Source organism: Polypterus senegalus, chromosome 13 (genome assembly GCF_016835505.1).
Source record: "Polypterus senegalus isolate Bchr_013 chromosome 13, ASM1683550v1, whole genome shotgun sequence".
Taxonomy (NCBI): Eukaryota; Metazoa; Chordata; class Cladistia; order Polypteriformes; family Polypteridae; genus Polypterus; species Polypterus senegalus.
In genome coordinates, this window is record NC_053166.1 from 9,317,235 (window position 1) to 9,343,969 (window position 26,735).

Below are 26,735 nucleotides of genomic sequence, written 5' to 3' on the forward strand. Positions count from 1 at the left end.
CTTCATCTCAGGTCACTGTATGGTGTCCATGTCTCGCAACCATATAGCAAAACAGGAAGCACCAGTACTCTAAAAACTTGACCCTTAATCCTTCTGCATAGATACTGTATTGGGAGCGCCACACACCCCTTTCCAGCTACCTCATTACCCCAATGCTTTCCCAGTCCGTCTTCTGACCTCCTAGGAAGAGTCACCAAAGACATGAATGTCACTGCCGAGGTAAGTAAACCTCTCGCTGAGGTTGACACTCTCTCCGCAGACAGACACAGTTCTGATGGCCATGCCTATGCGGTCATTAAAGGCCTGGATCTTGGTTTTTATCCAGGTCACTCGCAAACCCAGACGCTGAGACTCCTTGCTCAATCTCTCCTCGAAGAACACAGCATTGTAAACAAAGTCAAGATCAGTGAATCTTTCTTTACCAACAGATGCCCCTCAGTCGCATGACCCCACGACCCTGGCAGCATTGAACAGAGTAGGAGCAGTACACACCTCTGACGAACCCCTGCATCAACTTGTGAAAAACACAGAGGGGTGGAAACAAAACATTATAAGCAGAAGAATCTTTCTCAGTCAACAATAGTGATGCCTTTAAAATAAGATAATTCATTCTAAAACTCTGCTTCATAGTATGTTTTTTTTTTTGTAACATGTTTCACATTCGTCATGCAGGCAAGGCGTTTTCTGCTGTAAAAGGTGTCAGCATCTTGTTCAGCTCCTTTTTGACTTTAGTCAAAATTCATTTGAATAATAAAACATTGCTTACACAATGCATCTTTCACTTCACTGCCAGTGTTTTTTGAAAGTGTATGAAAATTTAACACTAACATCTTTTTTTAGATTAATTCCCATTAGAGATTTTTTTATCTTTTATTGAATGTGCCTCTGGTATCCTTTACACCTGGAATGAATGTGTTTTGCTGAGCCAGTCCTGATTGGATGGCACATGACCACCCACAGGTATAAACATGCTTGTAATTGGATTATTCAGGCTACAAAGAACAACCATGTAAGCAGAAGGTAATTTGAAATTTTTGTGCAGAGAGTTGCTTCAGAGCTACGTCTTAACGCTGACAACATTGATGCGTTTTAATACCCGTTGTAAATGTAATGTAGCTAAATAATATCAGGATTCAATCCAAACATAAAATGCACGTTTTTGCCAGATATAAGTGGCACCTCCCAGGTAATGGTCATTATTGAAAATTAAGTTAAACACAGTTTGCTCCTCTGATACATGCCGGTGACTGCTAACCATAACATTTAAGATTTACAGAAATAGTCTTTACGAGAGACGCTACCACTGTCACTATTCACATGAAGAACTTCATTATCATTCTTCAGTTAATTCATTTTTAAATTACTGTAAATACTTTGTGTACAGTAATAGCTGAAGTACCCTTTTGTTTAATGGGTTAAGTTAAGAAAACAAATATTTGTTTTTTAAATGTTGACCTCTTTGTCATCTGACTGTCCTATCTGTCATCTACACTGCCTCTACCCATTTGTCTGCTCTTATGTCTTGAGAATTTATTTTTGTGTCTGATTGGATTCCATAATTGTGGTAACTCTTTGTTGGGTAGGGATAACGAATGCCACTTTGTAATTTTACTGTGGTTTCATGAACGAGTAGATTTTTAATTCCACATTATTAAATTGAAATGGTTGTTGAGTAATTGAATCACTTATATGGCATGTAAGCTGGATAGATCGACAGGATCTTATGATCTCTTATGAACCTCTATTCATGAATTCACTCCATAAACTGTCTGTGTTAACTGTAATATACATGCAAAATGTCATGACCATCTTCTCAGCTGTTTTGGAATAATTCAGGATTTTTTTGGTGTCGACTCTCACACTACAACTCCCTAATTAACTTCTTTAAACCTCATGAATCCCATTTTTGTGAAGTGTGGCAGTCATTTTTGCATGAAACACATTTTTTGTGTTGGTCCCCCATCACACCACACCATCCACCTCTGTCATTTCCATTTAAATCACTTACGAGGAATGTAGCCTTCATTGTAAGCAAGTCCAAACCTACACAATATGCCAAATTCAGATTTGGTTGTTCATGATAATATCCTTTATAAACCTTGAAATACTTCCAAGATTATAAAATTCCCTCCATTTATAGTTACACTGGGAGAATCCCTGTATCTATCATACATTTAAATTCAAGCCTTACATTATATTTTCATACTTAGAATGCCAATACTTGTTTACTCAAATGCTAGTGGAGTAGTAGCTTGATGGATATACTACTATTTTAAAGTTGCTGTGGTCTTGGGTAAAGGAGTTACTATTAATAAAAAGCCATTGAATGTCATTTCTGTTTTTGATGTAAATAGGTGTCAAGTATCATGAAATTGTCGTCTTCTTCTTTCGGCTGCTCCCATTAGGGTTTGCCACAGCGGATCATCATCTTCCATATCTTTCTGTCCTCTGCATCTTGTTTTGTTACACCCACCACCTGTATGTGCTGTCTCACCACATCCATAAAACTTCGCTTAAGCCATCCTCTTTTCCTCTTCCCTGGCAGCTCTATCCTTAGCACCCTTCTCCCTAAATACCCCTCACCTCTCCTCTGTACATGTCCAAACCAACGCAATCTCGCCTCTCTGACTTTGTCTCCCAACCGTCCAACTTGAGCTGACCCTCTAATGTCCTCATTTCTAATCCTGTCCATCCTTGTCACAACCAATGCAAATCTTAACATCTTTAACTCTGCCACCTCCAGCTCTGTCTCCTGTGCCACCGTCTCCATCCCATATAACATAGCTGGTCTCACTACCGTCCTGTAGACCTTCCCTTTCACTCTTACTGATACCCGTCTGTCACAAATCACTCCTGACAATCTTCTCCACCCATTCCACCCTGCCTGCACTCTCTTTTTTACCTCTCTTCCACAATCCCCATTACTCTGTACTGTTGATCCAGAAATTGTATTGAATACAAATACTGTTTTTGTGACATCCCAACGGCAGCCTGCTGGAAAATTGTGAATATAGAAAAAATCATGGCGTTTTTGTATGATTTGCAAACAGACAAGCTGTGATTTGAGTGTTGAAAAGAGGTCCTTAGTGAGCAAAGCAGATAACGGCAAACAAAGTTGAAGCATTCTAAAGGCAGAATATTATGATTTTTATAGATTTAACAACAAGCAAAAATAAACATTCAGTGGGTGTTAAGTGGAATTAAATCTTGCTGTAGTAGTCTAAACATTTAGCTTGTTTGGTATTTATATTCTTTATAATGTATTAGACATTTACATGTTCTGCATATTGTACAGTATATATAAAGATGACTCCAGAATGCTGGCCATAATATGCTATTGCAGTTGTCGTCTTTGTCAGTATTTTTGCCCATTTTAACCATTACTTTTTATTTGCCAGTTTTGCGTTTTTTTTGTTTTTTTTCCCCTGTGAAACTCTGTTTCTAAGGCCAGCATCCCAGAATCATCTTTGCACTGTTACAGATGACACTGGTGTTTGGTGTATATTTAAGGAATTACCCAGTAGAAGACCTGTAGGGAATTTAATTTTGAAACTAGAGACTCTGCTGCTGTGACCCCTCTTCATTTCTGTTGTGGTTAGATCCAGTTTGCCCTCCATTCTTTTTTTTTTTTTTGTAAAATTAAATGTCTTAACATGTTTTTCTTGACAAAACTGTTTTGGCAATTTTTGAACCAGAATAATAGGTTTTCTTTATGCTAGTGGAATTACAAATGTAGGAATGGCTGCTGAAAATGGGGCTTTGCAGTCTTATGTTAATAATAAATAAAAAATCAGTAACTTCAAGCAATAACACCCATTAACAACACTAGTAATGTATTGGCTGTATTTTGAATAGATTTAATGATTTCTTAATACAGTGAACCCTCGTTTATCACGGTTAATCCATTCCAGACTCTACCATGATAAATGAATTTTCGAGAAGTAGGATTCTTTATTAATAAATCGAATATTTTCGCAGTTAAGTATAGAAAACCTGTTTACGACCTTCTAAATACGTTTTTTTTAACATTATTAGAGCCCTCTAGACAGGAAATAACACCCTTTAGTCGCCATTACACTCGTATTACCCAATATATTAGACAAAATAAGAGAAAATAAGACATATTAGACGTTACAAATATCATGTTATTACTAGGCTCACCTGCCTTTTAAGGCGACCGACTTTTATCCTCAATTTGTGTGCGCTCCATGTGTACATCAGGCATGTAAGTGTAGGGAATGAGAACATCAAAGTGCCCATTCATAACATCTCCCGAAAACCTAAGTTTTTTTTTTTTATCCCCTCGAGTGCCTGTCCAAAGTCGTACAATGTCAGCCCGAATCTGTACCGCTAAAGACAGAGTTTCATGCACTAAATAAGCTATAGATGAGAATTAGCAAGCACCATCTCCCTGATATTTACTACGCGGTGAGGAATTTGTACTTCATCAACATTAATTATTTCCAGAGACATAATTTTGTCTATTTTTCCAGCGCATCGCGCATAACTCTGCTCACATCGCGTCGGTTCGTACCTCAAGCCGCAAGTAGTAAGTCTGTGATAAGCGGAATATCGCTACGCTTTGCACTCACGGGACGGAAGGACAATCTTGACCGCTGTTACATATTAGATTATTGTACTGTACATTTAAAACACACACACAGTTCTTACACACAACCACTAACCTATGAAGGCATGACCTCAGTAGGAGAGTGGTGCAGTATCTTCAGCAGGTGCGTCGTTGTCGTCTTCCGCTGAAGGAGTACTAGGAGTAGGCAGTGGGTGTCTGGGTGCGCGGCTGAAGAACATCTTGATAGGCAGTTGCTGGCGCTGTCTTTTCATATGCGTGAGGAGGCTTTTGTAGGGTTTTGCCATCTTTGATCATATCAAAGAGATTCACCTTCTCCTGGATAGTAAGCATCTTCCTCCGCCGCTTAGTTTTATTGTCAGAAGGCTTAGAAAAAGCAGCACGTTTAGGAACTATCGTGGGGCTTAGATAAAAATTCTCAGAAAGCGCATGCGTAGCGACGTAAGCTTGTATGAGAAAAAAATCACGATAGAGTGAAGCCGCGAAAGTCAAAGCGTGATATAGCGAGGGATCACTCTAATAGGGTGTCAGTTTCTATCAAAAACATGACAATTTCTTGGTCATTTCTTAAATAAATAAATAAATAATATATATATGTGTGTGCAAGCATACATGCAATTCCTAGGATGTGTCACACAGTCACCTTTAATTTTTCCAGTTGAAATAATATATTAACCTTTTTCTTAATTGTCAATAAGCTCTAAAAATATAATAGTTTCCAATGAGAATGTTTAAGCACAATGTTAAGCTTCAAAGTAAAGTGTAAAAACTTTGTTTTATCAGTATTCAGAAGAAGTATGCAGAGGTATATGTATAAAAAATTAAAATTCACATTAATTTGAATTTCCCTTTTTTAAAAATGAAACAAATATGCATTAAAGAATGCTTATTGGCTCTGTATTTTAATGCACACTGAGGAAGGAAGCAAAACTTAAGGCATAGTTTATCTGTGTACTTGTTCACAATGTTTGACTAAGCAAATGAAGTAGAGTTTAAAGTCAAACCATCAGAGTTTCAAAGATAAAAAAAGTCTTAATTAGGACATTTCTCCTCTAAAGCAATAAACATACTGCAGTGAGTAATGGTGTTTGATACTCATACATTGCTTTCTCATGCCAATTTCGCTAATGAGACACTCTAAGAGCAAGCTTCACATAATGGTGGAGGATTACAGATGTAAATGTTACATTTTTTTGTAGTGTACAGTTGGCTAAAACCAAAAATCATTTTGGACACAGGATCATTTATAACGTTTTTTTTTTTAAATATTTGCCAGCAGCATATTGGGTGCGGGTGACCAAGGACCCCTTTTGGTTATATCTGATAAAACTGAAAGTCTTTGTTGTACTGATCATAAAAAGCTTTAAATAATATCAGTCCTGAAGAGCCTGTCTGTCGTAAGTGCTGTAGTCCCTTCTTGATTCCTTTACAGCTCTTTTACTTACCAATATGTTGAACTATTATTTTTGCTAATACAGTGTGACATTCTGACAAGAAGGTCATTCATAAAGTATTTATGACTAGAAAAGCTTCAGGAAGTGTATGTGAAAGGTATATTGCTGTTCTGCAATTTTATGGTTAGCACAATGAATGTGGGAGTAGGGGAAAGGGACATATACAATAGCAAAATCAATTTCTAGAACGATCAAGTGCTTAGGTGCTTGACAATAATGGATCTTCACCACTTTAATAGGCATTTTTGTGAGGTTTCAAGTTGTGTGCATGTTCAGATTTGCGCCACTCTTTACATTTACAAGAATGTAGTAGAGAGTTTACAATTGAAAAGCTACAGTTTAAATTCTACATTAAATAGTTTTCAGCTGGGTGGGGGTATTTTTCACTTTATTTAATTGGAAGCCTACCTTTTCAATGGAAGATTTGCTAGAAATAAATGGCTAGCCAAAGTTTCTATCCATGTGATCAATAAGATGAAGACACTGAAAATATAAATTATAATGTTTTGCCTCTAATTTTTTGTAATTGCCAATGATTGTTAGGTGGGACAAACAAGCATATTGACTTAGCAAGACATTAAATAAACTCTGTTATCAGACCTTCTCTAACATGTTATTTTGTATATTGCATGGCAGGTTTGTCATTTTTGGTAGACTGGCTGGGCATGCCTTGTACTGTGCTAGTGGCCTTTAGCACAGTAAGTCACAATTTTAACGATTCCTTTGCATTTATAAAGAGTGTTTATTTATTTGAATTGTGTGACCTGAACAAAATTTCATACTGTAATTGCAATATGACTTTTTGAATAAACAACTTGCAGGTGTCCACTTGATTCAAAAATTAGACAGCATCCTACTGTCTAGCCTTTTTTTTTTTAACTCAAGCTCACAAGATAGGCAAGTTTAAATAAAACATTGGTGAAATTAAAGTGTGTAAATAATTTTAAAAACTACAGATGGCATTTGTTTACATGTTCAGCTGTTTAGTATATGCCTCAAAACATAACTCTTGTGGTGGATGGAAACCTCCTTTATCAACTCACTGTGTTCCTTAACTTCTGCATTGTAATTCTACACTATAAACTGGGTCATCATGAAATTACTTTAGGCATCCCTGAAGGTGCATCACTCTAGTGCTCATGTTAAAAAGAATCCTTCATGACAAGGGCTGACCAACTCATTTATACAGTGCAAGACCCTAGGTTAAAACACTCAGTACTATTTCTATCTCTCTCTACCCTGACAATCAACAAGCATCTCCTTTACATAGTATAGCCCCCCGCTGTTTAAATGTTCAGGCTGTTTCTGATCACTCCCACTCGCATGCACCCCTGCCCACAGTAGAGCTTCTGTTCAGATCATTTGTTTGTTAGTCAGATGGTGTTAGCCATGAGTTCGTGTAGTGTTTACAACTGCTCCTTGTTTATTTTTCACATGTCCTATAGAACATATTAGTACCTTAAATGTTTTTACATCTTACTGGTAGACAACAGTGAATTTTGTTTGTCTTTTTTAATGCTGATCAACAGTAAAAGACTTGTCAATATTAAAGTGAAAATAGATCTCTGAAAAATTGTCTAAATTAGTTATAAATAATTAAAAAAAAAAAAGCATTCACCTCTTTGAATCCAGTATTTAAGAGCTGTGCCTTAATCAGCCATGATATCCTTGAGTCTTTATACAGCTCTCTTTGTATCGGTTCTGCCATTTTTCTCTAGTCTTCTTTGCAAAATTGCAAAAGCTCTCTGTCGGGTGTCCTGGGGATCTGGGAGTGAACTGCATTTTTCAAGTCCAGCCACAGATTTTCAGTTGGATTGTGATTTGGACTTTGGCTCGGCCCCTCCAGGACATTAAAAGTTTTGTTTTTCACCCGTTACTGTGTAGCTTTGGCTTTTTAATGCGGGGCTTGTTGTCTTGCTTCACATCAGATACCCATGACTCGGGTTTCTAGCAGACTTCATCAGGTTTCCCTCCAGATTTTCTCCATATTTTGCTGTATTCAATTCTTCTCTACTCTCACAAGCCTTGCAGGGCCCGCTGTAGAAACCACCCTCACAGCTTGCTGCTCTCACCACCATATTTCATGGTAGTCATGCTATATTTTTGATAATTTGCATTGTAATGCAGTATTTACTTTGACCAGTCTCACCAGTCCATGCAAACCTCTTTCAGTGGACTTCAGATTCTCCCATTTGCCTTCTAGCAAACTCTTAACAGATTTTCTTCTGCCAGTCTCCCTTAAAGTTGTAACTGGTTTAATAGTCAGGCAACAGTTGAAGAAGGCAAAGAAGACTGACTGACTGTCTGTCTGAGCTTTTCAAGATACTGAAAACGCTTTACAAAGAGCGGTGGAGCTATTTCAGTCACCACCAATGCTCCGCCTCTATGTGGAAGATGTGAATTTTCCTCCAGTACGCTCACCACACAATAAATATTAAGTGGTGTAGGAGTGTGAAAGATAGTTAGTCAGATAGGGACAAGTGATGAGTAGGGGTCTGTTTAGCCAGGACATCAGGAAACACCTTATTTTTTTTCCAAAGGATGCTGAGGGTTTTTTTTTTTTTTGGTGATGACAGAGAGATGGTGCCTCCATTTTGCATCTGATCCAAAGGTCCTTCAGTGTTGTCTTTACAGTCTCCCCATCTTAGCCACCATAGCTTGTAACTCCACATCATCATTCTCAGAGGTCTCTTGGTGGCCTCCCTCAATTCTTGTCTTCATTTTTTGTGTACAGCCTGTTCTAGCAGTTTTATAGCTGTGCCATTCTCTTTCCATTTCTTATAGACTAATTTAACTTTAAATTCGGTAACTTGGATATTTTCTATTCACCCTCCCCTGGCTTTCCACTAAGTTGCTTTTTGTGTTCTTTTGTCTTCATTGTTTAAGTTAGGCCACCATACTGACACACCACAGGTTGGACCTTCAAGATAAAATCAATTGAAACCTTAGACAGCTGATCTCCAGTTAAATTCTGTGACTTCTAAAACCAGTTGGCTGAACCAGTGAGGATGTAAGTGTTTCACATTAAAGGGGGTGAATACTTATGCAATGAATCATTTTGTTTTTATATTTGTAATTCTTTTAGACCACTTTGCAGAAGTCGGTTCTTTTTTTACTTTGGCAGAAAATAAGACTCTAAATGTCAATCTATATCAATAAGTCATATCTGTTGAGTTTCAGTGATGTGTAAGAATAGAATGAAAACTTCCAACACAGTGAATGCTTTCCGCATGCACTGTACATCTTTGAGAAACCCTGTGTGAGTGCATAATTAGCATCATGTTTTGCAGTATGAAATGGTAATTGCATAATCAATTTCTTTGCACTTTGTGGAGCTTTTCTAAAGTGGCTCAGTAGTTTCTGGCACAGCAGTGGTTGATGGTTGTTTAAGAGAGTATTTTTTTTTTTTGGGTATCCTTTGGTCTGAGCCAATAAATAAACTCGGTGTCTGTCACCTTGTAATGATCTGTGGTGTTTTATATTGTGGAACAGCATTGTCATGCTACCCTTATTTATTCTCACAATGGCAGTGCAAATCTGACAGTGCTTGCATTTAACCACTATTATTGAGTCTGGTATTTGTTTTTGGAAATATAGTGGCTTCTGTATCATGTCTGTTAACATGTAACTGTAGTAATTTACCCTTTTTTTTTTCTTTCTTTAGCCCTTCTTTAACCGGTGGGCATTTGTTGGCATTTACTGTACCACTGTAGCTGACAGGAGTTGAGCACTAAACTGGATATCCTTAAATGATCACTGAATGGTTGTCAAGAGGCTTAAGTTATTTAGGTATTAACTGTGCCAGCAGTGGGCATCTTTATGTAGATGAAGATGTAGTAATGAGATATATGTAGTTGACACTCGTAGCTAGGTACTACTTGTACATTTTGCAAGTGTGAAAGGTTTTTTCCTTTTTTATATTTAAAGTTAAACAGGCTTTGTTCTTCCTTGAAAACTAATTGTCCAAAAGTATTACTTTACTGTGACAAATATATTATCTCGATGGGTATATACACTGCTCACAAAAATTAAAGGAACACTTTAAAGAAACACATTAGATACATCAGATCTCAATATGAAGTTGGATATCTATACAAATAACGACAGGGCAATGTCTTAGGAACAAAAGGATGCCAAGTCTTTTAATGGAAATAAAAGTTTTCTGCCTACAGAGGGCTCAATTGTGTAGACACCCTAAAATCAGAGAGAAATGAAGATGTGGCAGGCTAGTCCATTTTTTCAAAAACTTAATTTCTGCTACTCAAAATGCTTTTCAGTATCTTGTGTGGCCCCCACGAGCTTGTATGCATGCTCCTAATGAGACGACGGATGGTGTCTTGTGGCATTTCCTCCCAGATCTGTATGAGGGCATCCCTGAGCTGTTGTACAGTCTGAGGAGCAACCTGGCAGCGCCTAATGGTCCGAAACATAATGTCCCACAGATGTTCTATTGGGTTTAAGTCAGGGGATCGTGAAGGCCATTCAATTGTTTCAATTCCTTCATCCTCCAGGTACTGCCTACATACTCTTGCCACATGAGGCCGGGCATTGTTGTGCATTAGGAGGAAACCAGGACCTACTGCACCAGCGTAGGGTCTGACAATGGGTCCAAGGATTTCATCCTGATACCTAATGGCAGTCAAGGTGTCTTTGTCTAGCGTGTAGAAGTCTGTGCGTCCCTCCATGGATATGCCTCCCCAGACCATCACTGACCCACCACCAAACTGGTCATGCCGAATGATGTTACAGACAGCATAACATTCTCCATGGCTTCTGCAGACCCTTCAACGTCTGTCACATGTGCTCAGGGTGAACCTGCTCTCATCTGTGAAAAACACAGGGTGCCATTGGTGGACCTGACAATTCTGGTATTCTATGGTAAATGCAGATCGAGCTACACTGCGCTGGGTTGTGAGCACAGGGCCTACTAGAGGGTGTTGGGCCCTCAGACCACCCTCAAGAAGTCTGTTTCTGATTGTTTGGTCAGAGACATTCACACCAGTGACCTGCTGGAGGTCATTTTGTAGAGCTCTGGAAATGCTCATCCTGTTTGTCCTTGTCCAAAGGAGCAGATACCAGTCCTGCTGATGGGTTAAGGACCTTCTATGGTCCTGTCCAGCTCTCCTAGACTAACTGCCTGTCTCCTGGAATCTCCTCCATGCCCTTGAGACAGTGCTGGGAGACACTGCAAACCTTCTGGCAATGACACGTATTGATGTGCCATCCTGGAGAAGTTGGATTTCCTGTGCAACCTCTGTAGGGTCCAAGTTTCGCCTCATGCTACCAGTAGTGACACTGACTGTAGCGAAATGCAAAACTAGTGAAAAAAACAGTCAGAAAAGATGAGGAGGGAAAAATGTCAGTGGCCTCCACCTGTTAAACCATTCCTGTTTTGGGGGTCATCTCATTGTTGCCCCTCTAGTGCATCTGTTGTTAATTTCATTAACACCACAGCAGCTGAAACTGATTAACAACCACCTGTGCTACTTAACTGACCAGATTAATATCCCATAAGTTTCATTGACTTGATGCTATACTCTGATTAAAAAGTGTTCCTTTAATTTTTTTGAGCAGTATATGTCTGACAGTGATCTTATGATCAACATATGATTTGCTTCAGGTCTGTTCATTACCCCTGTTTTTTATTTCAAACTGAAGGTGTTGCTAAAAGGTGAAAATTAAAGAAATTTATATAGTTGGCCATAATCTGTATAATGAAAAGAAATAAACGCTTGAAATGTATCACTCTGTATGTAATGAATCTACACTATATAAGAGTTTCACTTTTTGAATTGAATTACTAAAATTAACTTTTCGATGATGTTCTAATTTATTGATTGATTGATACTTTAGAAAAATTAACATGACGTTTTTGTTACAAACATTTAAACAATATAAAAATCAATTCCGTATGGTAAATCTTGTTGACCCTGTTGCTGTAGCCTTAATGATCTCATTGACACATTTAAAAGTAAAATTCTGTCTAACACCAGTTAGCTGTTGTAAGTACATTTCAGGAAAATTGCTCCCTTCCTCAGTACGGTAAGTTAGCACATCTAGATAAATATAAAGAAGACAAAAACACACAATTGCTTTTTTTTAAATATATCTCATGATCTAATTACAATTTCACAACATAGCAAACAATAATTATCTGTATCACAAGCAGATCACTTTACAATAACGAAGTATTTCCAAACCCTGGGATCTTGACCCTAAGTGGGTTCACCTTATATGCTAATGAGGTTGCAAGAAAATATTTAAAATAAAAAAAAAAATGTTAAACAATATGGAAGAGGACGTGTATGTGAATATTTCAAAAAGCTGGGGTCGCGAAAAGCTGAGTATTTCAAAATGGGGCTGCAAACCAAAAAAAGCTTGCGAACGTCTACAGTAACCTTTAATATTATTGATTTGTGAAAACTTGTTTGAGTGTTATTAATTAATATTACAGGTGTCCTTGTGTTATCTTAAGATGATAGTTATATTGTTACTATCTAACGTATGTCATGGTGTGTAAGCAGGACATTTGATGTGAACATCATATAGCAATATTTTTGATAGCACTATTTGTCACCTGTTGAAATCCATAAGACTTATTTCTCTTGCGGAGTTTTCTGTAGTTTGTTTTTAAATTTGATTATAGCCCAAAGGTTGTGGTCATGCAACAAAAAGGTAGACCGTGTCTCCTGCACATAGAAAGTTTTGTGGTGGGCCTCTGCTGTAAAATGTTCTGCCATGGCCACTGCTACAAAAATTGTATAAAGAATGAAAATCCTTAACTGTTTCCTACGTTGCTGTTAACGGTTTTTGAAATTCCAGCTCTGAAAACTGTGAATGGAGAAGGCTGTTTTTATGTAATTAATTTGTTAGACCTTTTCTGTAGCCATATTTTAAAGGTAACCCTCACTGCGTACTTTCTGTGTTTTAATGGTTCACATTAAAGCAATTTAATAGCATGTGCAATTTAAATTTATTTTTTTATCTATGTTGCCTTTTACACTGCATGATTAATTAGCCAATTACTTGATAACCAAGTTCCTTAATGTGCAGATCCTCAAACCAAGTAATTTGTTCAACTAAATATCATTGATATCTCTTGGACAACAAGTGGATACTAAAGTCTCCACACACAACCTTCGTACTTAATGCAACTTGTATATTCTTAAACAGTTGTTATAGGTTTGTGGCTTTGCAGGAGGTAATTGGGTAGCCCAAAGACAAGATGCTTGCTCTCTTAAGAGCTGTCAGACTTTTTTTATTTTTATTTATATTATCTTGTCCACTTTGTTTGCCGAGAGAGGCTTCAGCCTTCCCCTGAGACAATTTCACATTGTGGATTAACAACGTATATCCAAAAAAAAAGAAAAAACCCTATTCAGAATAAAGCAGGTTTGGAAAGTGGATGGATTGTTTATCTTTTTGTAGACATTTAAATTACATCTTGGCCTTTTATTCAGATAACGAACGACACAGCCAAGACTTTTCACAGACTGTTCAGAAACTAAAGATGTTCATCACTCAACCTTACATGTCTTCATGTTTGTCTGTTTGCTTGTTTTAACTAAATCTCAGTGCAACATTATTAAATTGTTTGCACATTCACATTTCTCCCAAATTGAAATGTCCGGGAATGTGTTTATTGTCCGTGACGTGTTCGTAATAAGAAGGAAGAAAAGACCCTGCTCACCTATGAAGCAGCAGTCCGCTCTGTTACTCAGTTGTTACATTGCAGCTACATTTAAGATACCTCAATCTTTATTTATTCTGGTATTTTTTTCAAGTAGAAAATTCTGTTTTTTTTTTTGTAATTTACTATCAGTAAATTATTTAATTATTATTTATTATTATTAAAAAAACTAATAATGAAGGTCCATTTTCTTTAAAATACCCAGATTAGCACTATGCAAAATAGTAATAATTAGTGATGCTGCCCTCCTTCAGCTGTTTGAGATCAGCTGATTTTCACCCCAAATCACCAAATCTGTGACTGGTAAATTAGCCATTTAGCAGATTTCATTGAATGTTTACCCCCCTCGCAAACCTCAGATCATCCTTTTCCAAGTTTTAGGGACATTTAGTTGTATGTTATTTAGTGCTCCTTTAGTATTATGGTAGTTAAGGAGTCCGCACATGTAATTTTGCTGTTGAACTACCTGCAAACAAAGGGCCAAAAGGCAGACTTTAGGAGAGAGGGAATTCAGGAATATTGGCTTAAAGAAAATGTTGTAATAAACTGATTAAAGGGAATCTGAGGAATTAAATCTGAGGAGTCGTCCTGTGCATAGAGAGGAAAAGCAGAGTATAAAAAGAAAAGAGAGATAAATGTTTGGCAGAAATTTTTAAAGAGAACAAGTTTTTCATTTTGTCCTGTAATTAAAACAGACCTTCCTAGGGTGAGTGAGCTTGTATTTAGTATAGCACCTCACATTTTATAAATAGGCTTTTTTTTAGCTTAAGAGCAAATATGTTGTTTTAATTGTTAGCCTTGTAGCTTCCTGATAAACATGAACATTTTATTAGATTCGAGCCTTGTAATTATGACAATTTTTTTTATTTTCATTCATGGCAAATATAATACAGATAAATAATTTTGTATTTGTTTTATTACTTTAAAAAGTTTGTTTTAAGGAGAACTGTTTTTGTGCTTTTATGATCACTGATCAAAGAACCTATAGAGTTTTGTTAATAAAAATGGGCAGGTAACCAGTGGTCTGCAGTTAAAAATTAGCTTGTATATGGAGGAATAATTTAGCCACACTAATTTGTCACAGAATATCGCATGATAGGGATGTATTGTACTTAGTGAAGTAAGAAAACTAAAAATGTACATTTTTTATATTGCTTCAGCAAAATGAATGTCATGGTTAACTATAGTAACTTCTAGTGCCTGGAGTTCTATTACACCTCATATATAATATTAAAAAAATATATATATATTTAATCCCACCAAGAGTTATATTAAAAATGATTGTTAGACCGTTATGCAATTATGAACTTTTTCTGCCCTTGCATTTATCAGTTGAACAATATTGCCTGTTGCAACATGTTTCGTATTGTATTTGGTCATACACATACACCACAGTCCATCCCAGTTTGGCCATTGGCACTGTGCTAACAGTCAGTGGCAAATTATAAACCTGAGACATCTGGATTACAAAGGCCCTCCAAAGCAGGTCCTTTTACACAGTGAGGAAGAGGAGAACTGCAGGATTCAGGGACAGCCTTGAAACACTGTAAGCAAAGCACTTTCTGCTGACATGAGCTGAGCTCTGTCTGTCTGTCTCTCTCTCTCTCTCTCTCTCTCGGCCCCCACCGATTTGCACACCACCGCCAATGCTGCCAAATACACTGGGGTCACACGCATCATTATCCATTCCAGTCCCCACATTTGTACAGTGGTAACTGCTAGTGGACAGCCATGTACCTGTGATGTCTGGATTACAAAGGCCCTCCAAAGCAACCTTCATTTATTCTCTGTGCAATATGCCACCAGCAGCTATTGCAGTGCAAATGTCTGAAGTGGGGACGGATAGTGGTGTGTGTGTCACCTACTCCTTGGCAAAACACAGCAGAATTTATTATGTACAGCAAGAATTTGTAGAAGCATTAGAGTTGTAGTTCATATCCATTTAATATAACAATGAAATTAGTAGTTTTTTTTTCTCCCATTAATTAAATACATTTTTTCCTACCATGGAATAGTTGTTTCAGTGAGTTGAAATCACTCCTGTTTCCTCTAGTAGCTTATAATGAAAGTACATATAGATCACTGTCTTCTTACTCAACTTTTTTTATTTAAATGAGGTTATTGATTATCTTTAAATTTTTATATATTGAATGTTTGTGTTTCTAAGATTCAGGTTTATTTTGTTTATGCCACAGACTTCTCATTTTGTTCCTTATTTTCACCATGCCTGCTTGATAAAGTGTGATCATTTTTGAACATAACATAGTGTTCCTTTAATATGCCATCTTATTAGACTGTTTCTATACCCGATTCTTTGAATAATACGATGGAAGGATGGAAGCTACTGTGTAATAATGCTTGCATGTTGTGCATACTAAGTTTCTGTCTGATATCTTTTTTTAGAATATGCTTCTGAGAGAAAGTTAATTAAGGCTGCATAATGATAGAATTGGGAGTTTTGGAAGAAGGGGTAGGTGTAGGGCATAATCTGCATAGTATATTAGCTTGCTTCCCACATGTCTTATTTGCAGGGAGTTAAAATAGTTTTTTTCTATGTACAGTTAATTTAAAAAACTGGAAAATAATCTTTTTTCCTCAGTTATGTTGAGGGTAGATTTTAAAATAGTTTTATTGAACATATACATCTTTCAGTGACTTCTGTCGCTTCTAAAAATTTCAAAGATAAATACTAGGGATGCTCTGATCAGGTTTTTTTTTTTTAAGGCTGATACTGATCTCCAATTTCGCATTGCTTGATCGGCTGTTTCCATTTTATATACAGGGCGAGTCAAAATTATGTTAACACTAATGGTACTGCTATGTATATACTTGTATACAATTGTCGTGGACAATTTATGTGCCACATATGGTGCATGTGTTGAACATGATAGCAAACAGGTTGAGACATTCCTGTAAATCACATATGAAGTATGTTTTGTGAATAAATTGTTTCCGCCATTCAAATGTTAACATAATTTTGACTCACCCTGTGTATATATACACCAATTTACTAACACAGTTTATTGATATTGGCAATTAAACATTGCTTAAATATAAATATACATACACATATAAATTTTAATCATTTTAAATCATTAATTGCACTACAGGTTTTTGCTGTTAAAATATACATTTACTATATACAAATTTTTTTTGTTTTTTTTCCTTCAGTGAATCAACTACACATTCATAATTCTGGAGATGCAATTCGCAATATGAATTACCATTTTAATTATGTGGAACTTGTTTCTTACCAAAACGTATGCTGTATGACACATAGCAACAAATAATAAACAGTACAAATATTTAGAAAAAGCCTATTGTTTACTAAGCAGCAGGGTTGAAATTCGTCTTATCTTTTGTTTTTCCAATTAAAAGTGTATGCTGCTGCATTTTAAACAAGCTCACTGTCCAAACTCGACCTGTGTTTGTTTTAATTTAACGGAAAAAATAAATGTCTGAATTCCTTAAATTAGCTTTTCTTGATGTTTGTATAGTTGCACAGAAAAGTTTCTCTGATTAGTTTTTTTCAGTTTATTACTTCACTTTCTTTAATGTAAAGGTTAATATACCAATTGCCTCTCGTTCACTAATTTAAAAAAAAACTAGCTTCCACTCACTACCCTTTGTTTACACTGCAGGAACGTTTCTGCAAAAGACTAATAACTTGTGCTGGCACAACTACTTTAATACCTTGCGTAAAGGAGCACTGCAACTAAATTACTGTAAACCTTAACTTTTGCCATTAATGTTAAAATGAAGGAATCAGGTTGTAGAGGCACACACCAAGATAAGAGAAACAAAAAATAAATTCTTAAAAGTCATTGCAAAAAAGAAGTTGACTTCTTCACAGTGGCATTGTTTGAGTATCTGGCAGCATTCATGGGTCGTTTGGTTGAGGGTGAATGTAGATTATGAGACTGGGCATGAAAAGCATAATGGAGTCAAGTAGTACAACATTAAGAGGCTTTTTATTGAGTCAAGTGTAAGTGAAGTGGCCTAATGTGATCTAAGGAGAAAGAACAAATGTGAAAAACCCACTTAGTTATCCATTGCTACCGTACTTTATCATTACTTTATTTTCACCAGTCAAACTGTTATTCAAATACCATGCCTGCGCTATCATTAAGTAATTAGCAGTAACTAACCAAATTTTCATTGTCCAGGTTTGTTTTTCTGTGCTTTCGGATCAACTAACCTCTTATGTTCTTTTCTTAATATAGATATCGGAAGAAAGGTCAAAACTGGGTACAGGTGGAATCCCGTTATAACGAAACTCACGGGACCATAAAATATTTTGTTATAATGAAAATTTCCTTATAAGGAATATGGGGAAAATACGTATTGTGACCGGGGCCACCAGCAATTCACCATGTATAATCGGAGAGGCGCAAGGACAGCCCTGTAGCTGTTCTGCTGGGTCTGGTAAACAGTAAACCAAAGGGCAAATCAGTTGGTTGTTCTTTGCAGGATCAGGGTTACCACATACTGTTCTTGTCACACCAGGCTTTGATCTGCTCTTCCTCACACTCTCCTGATCTGTCTTTTCTATATGGCACCTGCCGCAGCATTGATTCCATGCCGCTGGTGTTCTAATCTGAAGATGGGAGGTGGGGGGGAAGCACTTTTGCAGTATTTTTTTTTTATACAGGAAATCACAATCTCTCTATCCTGAAAGCTTCTCTTTTTTTCCTTCAAAAAAAAAATATCAATATCTTCTTAACATACAAAATTCCCCTTCATGCAAGTCAGTAAAAATATGTTAATGGAAGCCTTTGAAGAGTGAGAGAGCATAATCTTGTTTAAAATTCTATATAAATTAAAGATCATAATTTTACAGAAACTGTGACATCTACCCGCTATAATTTTATATTGTAACTAGCCATCTCCTGCGGCTTCGCCTGCATATTAGTGAAACAGGACAGTATGGAGGCCCTGCCCAGCTCTCTACTCCTGACGTCACTCTTCCCCCTCTCCTTGGCACGCAGCCTCTGACTCGGATTAGCACGAATATATTGCTCCTGCAAGCAAACTATGATTCTTAGCGCCATGAGAGAAGTTGCAAAATCAACCGGATATTTCAAGCAAATTATAGAAAAAATAACCCAATCTAAATCCATTAAGTAGTTCTTTTGTTTGCTAAATAAGCGAGTTAAGGTTACGCCTTGAGGCAGATGCGTGAGTGAGGAGGGCCCTGCACAGCTCCCTGAAGCCCAGTGAGTCTCTCTTGGATTTGCGCTAATAAATTGGTACTGCAAGCGAACTATGATACTCAGCGTGATGAGAAAGTCGCAAAATCAAATTATAGAAAAAAAGCCAATCTAAATCTGTTAAGTAGTTCTCTCATGAAAAGCAGACAGACATACAAATGGGTCTAAAAAACTACGCTTGGACCACAACATTTTTCAAACCGTTTCTTAGCAAGCACCTATGGGCCAAGGGTAACCTACATTCCAAATTTCAAGTCACCAGTACTCATGGTTCGGGAGATTTCGTGATGAATGAGTCAGTAGTAGATATATATATATATATATATATATATATATATATATATATATATATATATATATATATATATATATATATATATATATATAGAGAGAGAGAGAGACATCTCTTTATACAGTATATTAAAAAAAATCCGCAAATGGAAAAGCAAGGCAACGATACATGATCTTCTCGGAAGTTCTTGGAAAACATTTAATAGACCTGCGAGACAAAAAAGACTGGCCACAGAGCGTCTCGCGGGGACTGTAAACATGAGACTTGGTGCCAAGAGTCTCAGGGATGTCTCGTGGGGAGGTGGAACATAAGATTCTTGCAAGACACGCCCTTCTTATCAAATAAGAGCACGGACGACCTGCAAAACATTCAGTCATGTTACGTGTTCAGTCAAGTTACGTGGCACACAAAGATCCTGTGCTCTCAGCAAAAAAGAAAGAGCAGCACGGAGAAGAGACCCAAGGTGCGATACAAATGCAGAGAAAGGTACAGAATATGAAAGCAGTAAAATTCAATAGTATTGTAGCGTCCCAGCCAAGCTGAAGCCATTTTTGTTTTAAGTGACTGTTAGGGCTGATCGAGGGAGGGCAGAGATTGATAGCTGGTGCTGATTGATGTGGTAAGGGGGAGTCGAGACCTGTGGGAGGAAGGGTTAGAGAGGATGCTAGAAAGTTGTGTTTGGGGTTACGCAGTCGGCGATTTTTAAAGTAGAACTTTTGTGACACTTTATTACGTCAGTCGCTACAGTATTTAAAAAAAGATAGTACAGATTGCATTGATGCATACGAAAAGAAATTAATTTAAGTCAGGCAATTTCAAAAACGGGGTTTAACTCACATGCATTTATTGGTTACTTTGCAAAAAAAAAATTATCAACTGCTGATGTGGATCGTTTTGTCTGTGCTGAAATTCCAAACAGAGAAACCTATCCTAAATTATGGTACAAAGTCATTAAACACAAGTCTCACAGACCTCATTTAAAAGATTCAGCATATTGGGACACGAAAGATTCCAAATATTGTTTTTACAGAAGTTCTAAAATAAAAGTGAAACTGATGAAATAGCAACAATTCAAAGAAAAAAAAAAATCTTACAAGTGTGTATCCGGAAAACCAAACATGGGGGTTGGCGAGCAAAGCGCGCAGGGGGCGAAGCCCCCTAGTTGATATATATAGATAGATAACCACTTGAGTTGGAAAGATTGAAACACACACTCAGTGAGAGTTGAACACAAGAGCGGCGCATTTATTTAACAATAAAATCATTCTCTGAAAAGAAGCATCTTCCAGTTATTATGGTCATGGGACACGTTTCATCAAATAACTGACACCAGCTGACAGTTAACCATGGCTGTTTTTGCACTATTGCATTCGTCTTGTTACCTGTCCATTACCCCTGATTGTCTTCCACTGTTCAGTGCTTCCTATCTCCGCAATCCTCTGAAGACTACTTATCTTCTGCGGAGTCTTCTATTTATCAATTGCACTAAGAGTCACCACCTGCTCTCTTGATTCTTCTGTGTCTTGTGTAAGATATATTGCAAATATTCTCGGGATTTATGGAATGCAGAATCTTTGAAATGTGTCTTCTTTTGTAACCACATCAGCTCCACTCTTGTTGCCAAAAATTTGAAAACACACTCTGGTAACCGAGCAGGTTCACATTCTTTTTTTTTTTTTTTTCTTCTTTCTTTTTCCCAATGCACATAAAAATGTTTCAAGACATTATTGGAAAGCACAGGATTAAATCTCTGATTCAAAATCTGTAGTCCTGCTTTGTGTTCCAGCTTACACTACATTCCTGTTCACCTTGTCAAGACTTCAGAAAAGGCCTATTGCCTGAGCAGTTTAAAGTATCTTCTTGTACAAAGCTGATATTACAAGCTTTATATATTGTATTATATTATGAAATAGTGGTAGCAGGCCCATTCCTTAAACCTGCAATTGGACCTGCTTTATAAACAGCTGCATACAAGGCTGAGAGAAACACAGGACCTACTATCCATCTGCTTCTCTTACAAAAGGAATGATCTAAAAACATTTGTGTTTATGTCATGTAACAGCTGTGTGCCATGCAGTGGACAGCACTTCAGCTCCCACTCAGCCACTGCTTTGGTGCTTTTCCTCCTACATTAACACAAGTCTCTTTCGCCCAGATTTGCATTGTGCAATCTTTTTGTTTTTTTCCTTGCATCTTCTGTGAAGCTCCTTGTGATGCTTTGATTTCTGAAAGGAGCAGTATAAAATAAAATTAGGTTGATCTGAATATATCACTTTTTGGAACTGAATAAATGATGTCATCAGTGCTGATTTCAGCGTTGCTCATGGAACCTTGGGTGTAATGTGTGAAGCTGTTCTGTTACTGGGTAAACTTCAATCGTTTTATTCAAATGAATAGAGCACCACTCTAATTTCTTTCTGAGATTTTTTCAGATTTCTTCCAGTGCCTTTCTTTTCAGTTTCTAAAGTTTAAATTACACTGCAGTTTTAGTGTTGCATATAATTTGCAATATTGCCACCCTCTATCATCAGATGTGAGACTATTTCTAACAAGGCCATTATTCTTGTGACACACTGATGCCATAGAGTGGGATAAGATAAAAGTGAATTTCTGCAGCTGAATGCAAGCTCAATTCTTTCATTTATTTTAGGCATAGTACAATTACAAAAACACTTTAACGCTAACATTTTTGTCAGTTTTTTTTCTCTCTATTGAGTGAGGAGTTTACATAGTTAAAATGTCATATTCCCTATATTGTAAAAGTATATCTCCCCTTCAAACTTGTTTAGTGTAATTCAGGGTTGTGGAGAGCTACAGCCTATTACATTAGTGATTTATGTCCGGGCCCTCTTATACACGTACCAACACTGGGGACTGTTTGGAATGCTACATGTCTTTGCAGATGTAGAAGGAACACATCCTGAAGTACTTGACGCAAGAACAAGTGAAACATGAGAAAAAGAAAAAGAATATGTTAATGGCGTCTGAGTGTGCGATATTTCAACCCAGGATGCTGAATCTAGGAAGCAGCAGCACTGTCTACTGAACCATTGAACTTAACTAAAAACAAAAGTACAGTCTTGTTGACTGTTAACAATGTCCCAACTAATGATGATGTGCTTTAATGTCAGAGCTTATGTTGAGATACAATACAATGAAATGACCCAGAGGCATGTACCAGTGTGATGTTGGTTCTGCACTGAAAATGAAATGCAGCAATGCAGACACAGCACCTTGTATCCAAAGAAGTATTCAAATTATATTCGAGAAAGGAAAGCATTCCAGGAAAAGTAATCGAGAGCAGAGTAAAATAATGTTTCTGGGGAAGTCTGTAATTATTACTATAGTAGCTGGGAGACAGATATAAAAGTAAAACAGTGTAATATTATTTTCTGGATATCACAGAAATTATTTTCCGTGGTGGGTGAAGCTTAGATGTGAAACAGATTTTAGGGAGGGATAGACAAAGTGACAAATGCTCTCTTTTAAATGTGAAGCAGTCTTGTTAAAGAATATAACTTGATATAATCTATGTGGTGAAGTAGACTGCTTGATATTATTTTAGAAGAAGATAGATATTTCTTTTTAGAGTTAGCAATTGTCATCTTTGTTCACCCCTAGTTTAGCTATATTCAAACCATTACTTACATTTACTCAGTTTACCCGATATCTACCAATTACCGGACAACATGGGTTTTGTTTCCTAAAAACATTTCACTGTATCTTATGTGTTTTGCCTGTTAATCACAATCTCTGCCCTGACAGCTTCTCTTTTTTTCCTTAAAAAATTAAAACAAAATCAAAAACATACAAAATGATCCCTTCATGCAAGTCAGTGAAAATATGTTCATGGAAGCCTTTGAAGAGTGAGAGTGCATAATCCTGTTTAAAATTCTATAAAAATTAAAAATCATAATTTTACATCAGCCCGCTATAATTTTATATTGTAATTAGCCATCCCCTGCAGCCTTACATTTAAATGTTCATATAATGTCCTGTTTTATTGCAATTGCTTAATTCTGTGATTTTCTTTCATAATTTAAGTATACATATACAGTATAACTACTACAACTGGAACATCTGTGGTGATCTAAAAGTAGTGGCACTGCCACTAGGAATGCAGCTTAGATATACCAAGTTGTATTGTTTCATTTGCTAATAGAACAGATGTGCTAAAGAGTTTAATTACATGATAAACATCTGGCTGCTTCTAAGTCTTTGGTTTCAGGGCAGAAGAATGTGCCACATAAAACTACTTTTTGACCCAACAATGATATTTTTGTGTTATCCTCATATAAAACTTGGACTAAAGAAAAATTTAATGTAAAAGACAAACAAGAAAAGGTGAAGGATTTTGGTATCTTGAGACAAAAGTTTCCACAAATAACTGATGCAAAGATTAAGGAAGGCATTTTTGTTGTTCCACCAATCAGGCACATCATCTATGACGACAGGTTCAAAGATGTGCTAGTGGGATAGGAAGAAATTGCATTGAGAACATTTAAGGTGGTTGTTGAAGGTTTTCTTGGCAACTACTAAGCACTAAATTACCTCCAGCTGGTGGACAGCATGATTCAAGCATACAATACTGTGAACTACAACATGTCACACTTGTACTTCTTCTCTGCTATCTTGCTGCAATCAGTGACAAACATGGTGAATTGTTTCACCAGGACATTGCAGTGATGGAAAAGCAGGACCAGGGCAAGTAAAATCCATCGATGCTGGATGACAGTTGTTGGAGACTGAATCAAGAACCATCAGATGCTGAGTTTAAATGAAAATCATCAATATAACATTTTTATATTTTTCTTAAGATCTAATGCAATGTATCAGTGTCATTAAGTGATTATTGAATTTTGTGTTTTAAGGTTAATATACATTATCTACAAAATTGTATGTGATGTACTCAATTCAAAATTGCTTGTCCAGCTTGAAGCTGTCATAATCAAATTTTTATGGAAGAAAAACTTTTAGAATGGAAAAAAATGTCCATTGATGAGTCTTGAGCAGTTAGTGTTTTCACTTTGTAAAATGTTACAAATTCTGGGTTTTGGGTGTTTTTTCTCACTGTACTTGGAGCTTAGATAACTTTCACTTTAAGTCATCATTAAAAAATTGATGGTTCTCATATCGTATAACAATCCATATTTTATGTATTGATTACCTTTAATGCTTTTATCATCATTGCATCATGTGGTTGTTACATATTATTGTTCTAATGCCAAGCGCCTTGTCGTTGTCTGTGTGCAGTTTGCTTGCCTTGATTTTTCCCCCCACTCTCCAAAGATGTGTTAATGTTGTTGAAAGTAAATTTTTCTTCTTAGTTCCATATATATTTTTTTAAGTTGATTTTTTTTTTCATTGATTTGGCAAACATTCTCGAAGCTTGTGTTTTTAAGCTATGCATTGTTTGTTTGTTGTTTATGGAAATTAGGCAAAGTGGCTTCATATTGGAACTAGGAAACCTTTTATGGTGACTTCTGTTCTTCATCACTTTACTTGTGCTGCAGTTGTGGACCATATTGTTTCGCCCTTTGCAAAGTTTGTTTTCTGAAAACGGAAAAATGTCTGCAGTGCTCCATGATATATAGCTATAAAAATGGCAAATCGGCCTGCGTTATCATAGTGCTGCCTTTCATATTACTGGTGAGAAAATGTTTGTTTTCCAGCAGATGTAGCAGTACTCCCACTCTCTGCAGTGTAAAGGTTTATGTGTGGTAGCCATTATTTTGCATTTACTTTTTGCATGTGTGCCATCAGTTGCCAGTTTTTCCAAGCTATAAACCTTCCTCGCTCTGCCTTTCCATTTTTTCCCCTTCTCTTTAATGCATTGCATTGGTATATTGCTGGTGATTCAGTTGCGGCTCGGCTACAAGTTTAATTTATCCATCTGTAAATGCAAATAGCTTTATTAAAAAGCTTAAATGTAAAATGTTTAAAATTAAATTTCACCCAAAAAAATTACAGCCTGATTATGGGAATTTCTTACTAATGTACACTTGTAACCATTCATGAAACTGCAACCATGGGACTGAAAGGTTGCCACATTAATGAGATTAGCATATGACATGAAGAGAACAGCCAGGCTTCTTAATAAATTAATAAAGAAAATAAAGTTTACAAAAATATGAACATTGTATGGATAAGCCCCTTTATTATATATACGCAACCTCAAATGGTGCATCTGCTGCTCTGAACATTCTTGGCTTTCGAGTGGATTTGTTTGGTAAACTTCATTCAGATTTCCTTTGGTGTGTTATTGTAAGCTGTCGGGGAGCATACTTTTATATTTATAAGTAATACTTAATTTATTGAAGTCATGTTTCTGGGGTAAGTGGATGTATGTCATAACTGTAAAAAAAATAAAAACTGACTTAAAAAATACAAATTTAACCTTTAACCGGTTTATTATTTGGCGCCCATTACAGTACATGCAAGAATAATGGAGTAGTACAATATCCAAAGCCGATTCCCATCTTCTACATAAAGCTGACAGGATATGTTCCTGAATTAGATTAGATGGGTTTGAAAAAGTTTGTGTAGTATGTCAAGCTTAGTATACCTTGTTATACGAGTGTCTCACATAGGCAGGGCTTGATGTCTTCAGTGTACGTCAGTGCAGTGCTGTGAGGATTTTATTGTTTAACTTTTTTGTTTTTGTTTACAGGTTGAATCTTTCATTTTGGACCAGGAGGATTTAGACAATCCAATGCTGAAAACAGCATCTGAGTTGCTACTATCAAGTGCTGCAGATGGAGCAGATTTGCGAACAGTAGACCCAGAAACACAAGCTAGGCTGGAAGCCCTACTTGAAGCTGCAGGTATGCTAAATCTTCATGAGATGACTTTAGTTCAGATGAGCTTTTCACTTATTGCTTGTTGAGTTTAGTCATTTTCATTATTGTTAAAGCTTTGAATTTGAGCTTCTGATGCCACCCTCTTCTTATATCAGGGCAAAATAAAAGTTTAAAAATTTTTCAGCTTTTCAGTGATTCATTTGCTTTATTTATAGAGGGCATAACATGTGTTATTTAATCACTAAACTGTAGTTTAATGATAAAAGTAGGATGATGACCATAAAATCTTACCACATTTCCATGTTCATTGATGAGACTGTTTTCGTAGAAGAGAACCAACACCAAGATAATTGTTAGTACCATCTTTTACCAGTCCCTCCATATGGTAAATTCCACTTTGATCCAATGTTCAAATGTATACTACTTTTGAACTGAAGAAAATCGGCTAATCGAATACTCCGCCTTAGCAACAGCTCATGTCTGCAAAAATGCGCTCTTCATGTAGTAATCAATTGTACTTAAAAATATTTGTTTCCAGTTATATTGTGCAAGACATCAAACGTTAGCAGTTTAAATGCACAACCTGATAAAGAAAATTACACTTGTAATTACATTTTGAGGATTTTGAAAGTAAGTGGGATGACTGAAAGTATGAACGTACATTATGGATTTTCTTCACAAATCAATTTCCAGAGGTAATC

General features: G+C 36.6%; 1 protein-coding gene across 8 annotated transcripts in view; it reads left to right on the top strand.

The window, feature by feature from the left end:
- ankhd1 (ankyrin repeat and KH domain containing 1) overlaps nt 1–26,735 on the top strand; it is a 187,779-nt gene that overhangs the window by 49,480 nt on the left and 111,564 nt on the right. For all 8 annotated transcript variants that reach the window (XM_039773750.1, XM_039773751.1, XM_039773755.1 and 5 more), the window contains exon 2: nt 25,905–26,058. In XM_039773750.1, the coding sequence (XP_039629684.1) occupies nt 25,905–26,058 (154 nt within the window). The remainder of the gene's footprint in view (nt 1–25,904; nt 26,059–26,735) is intronic.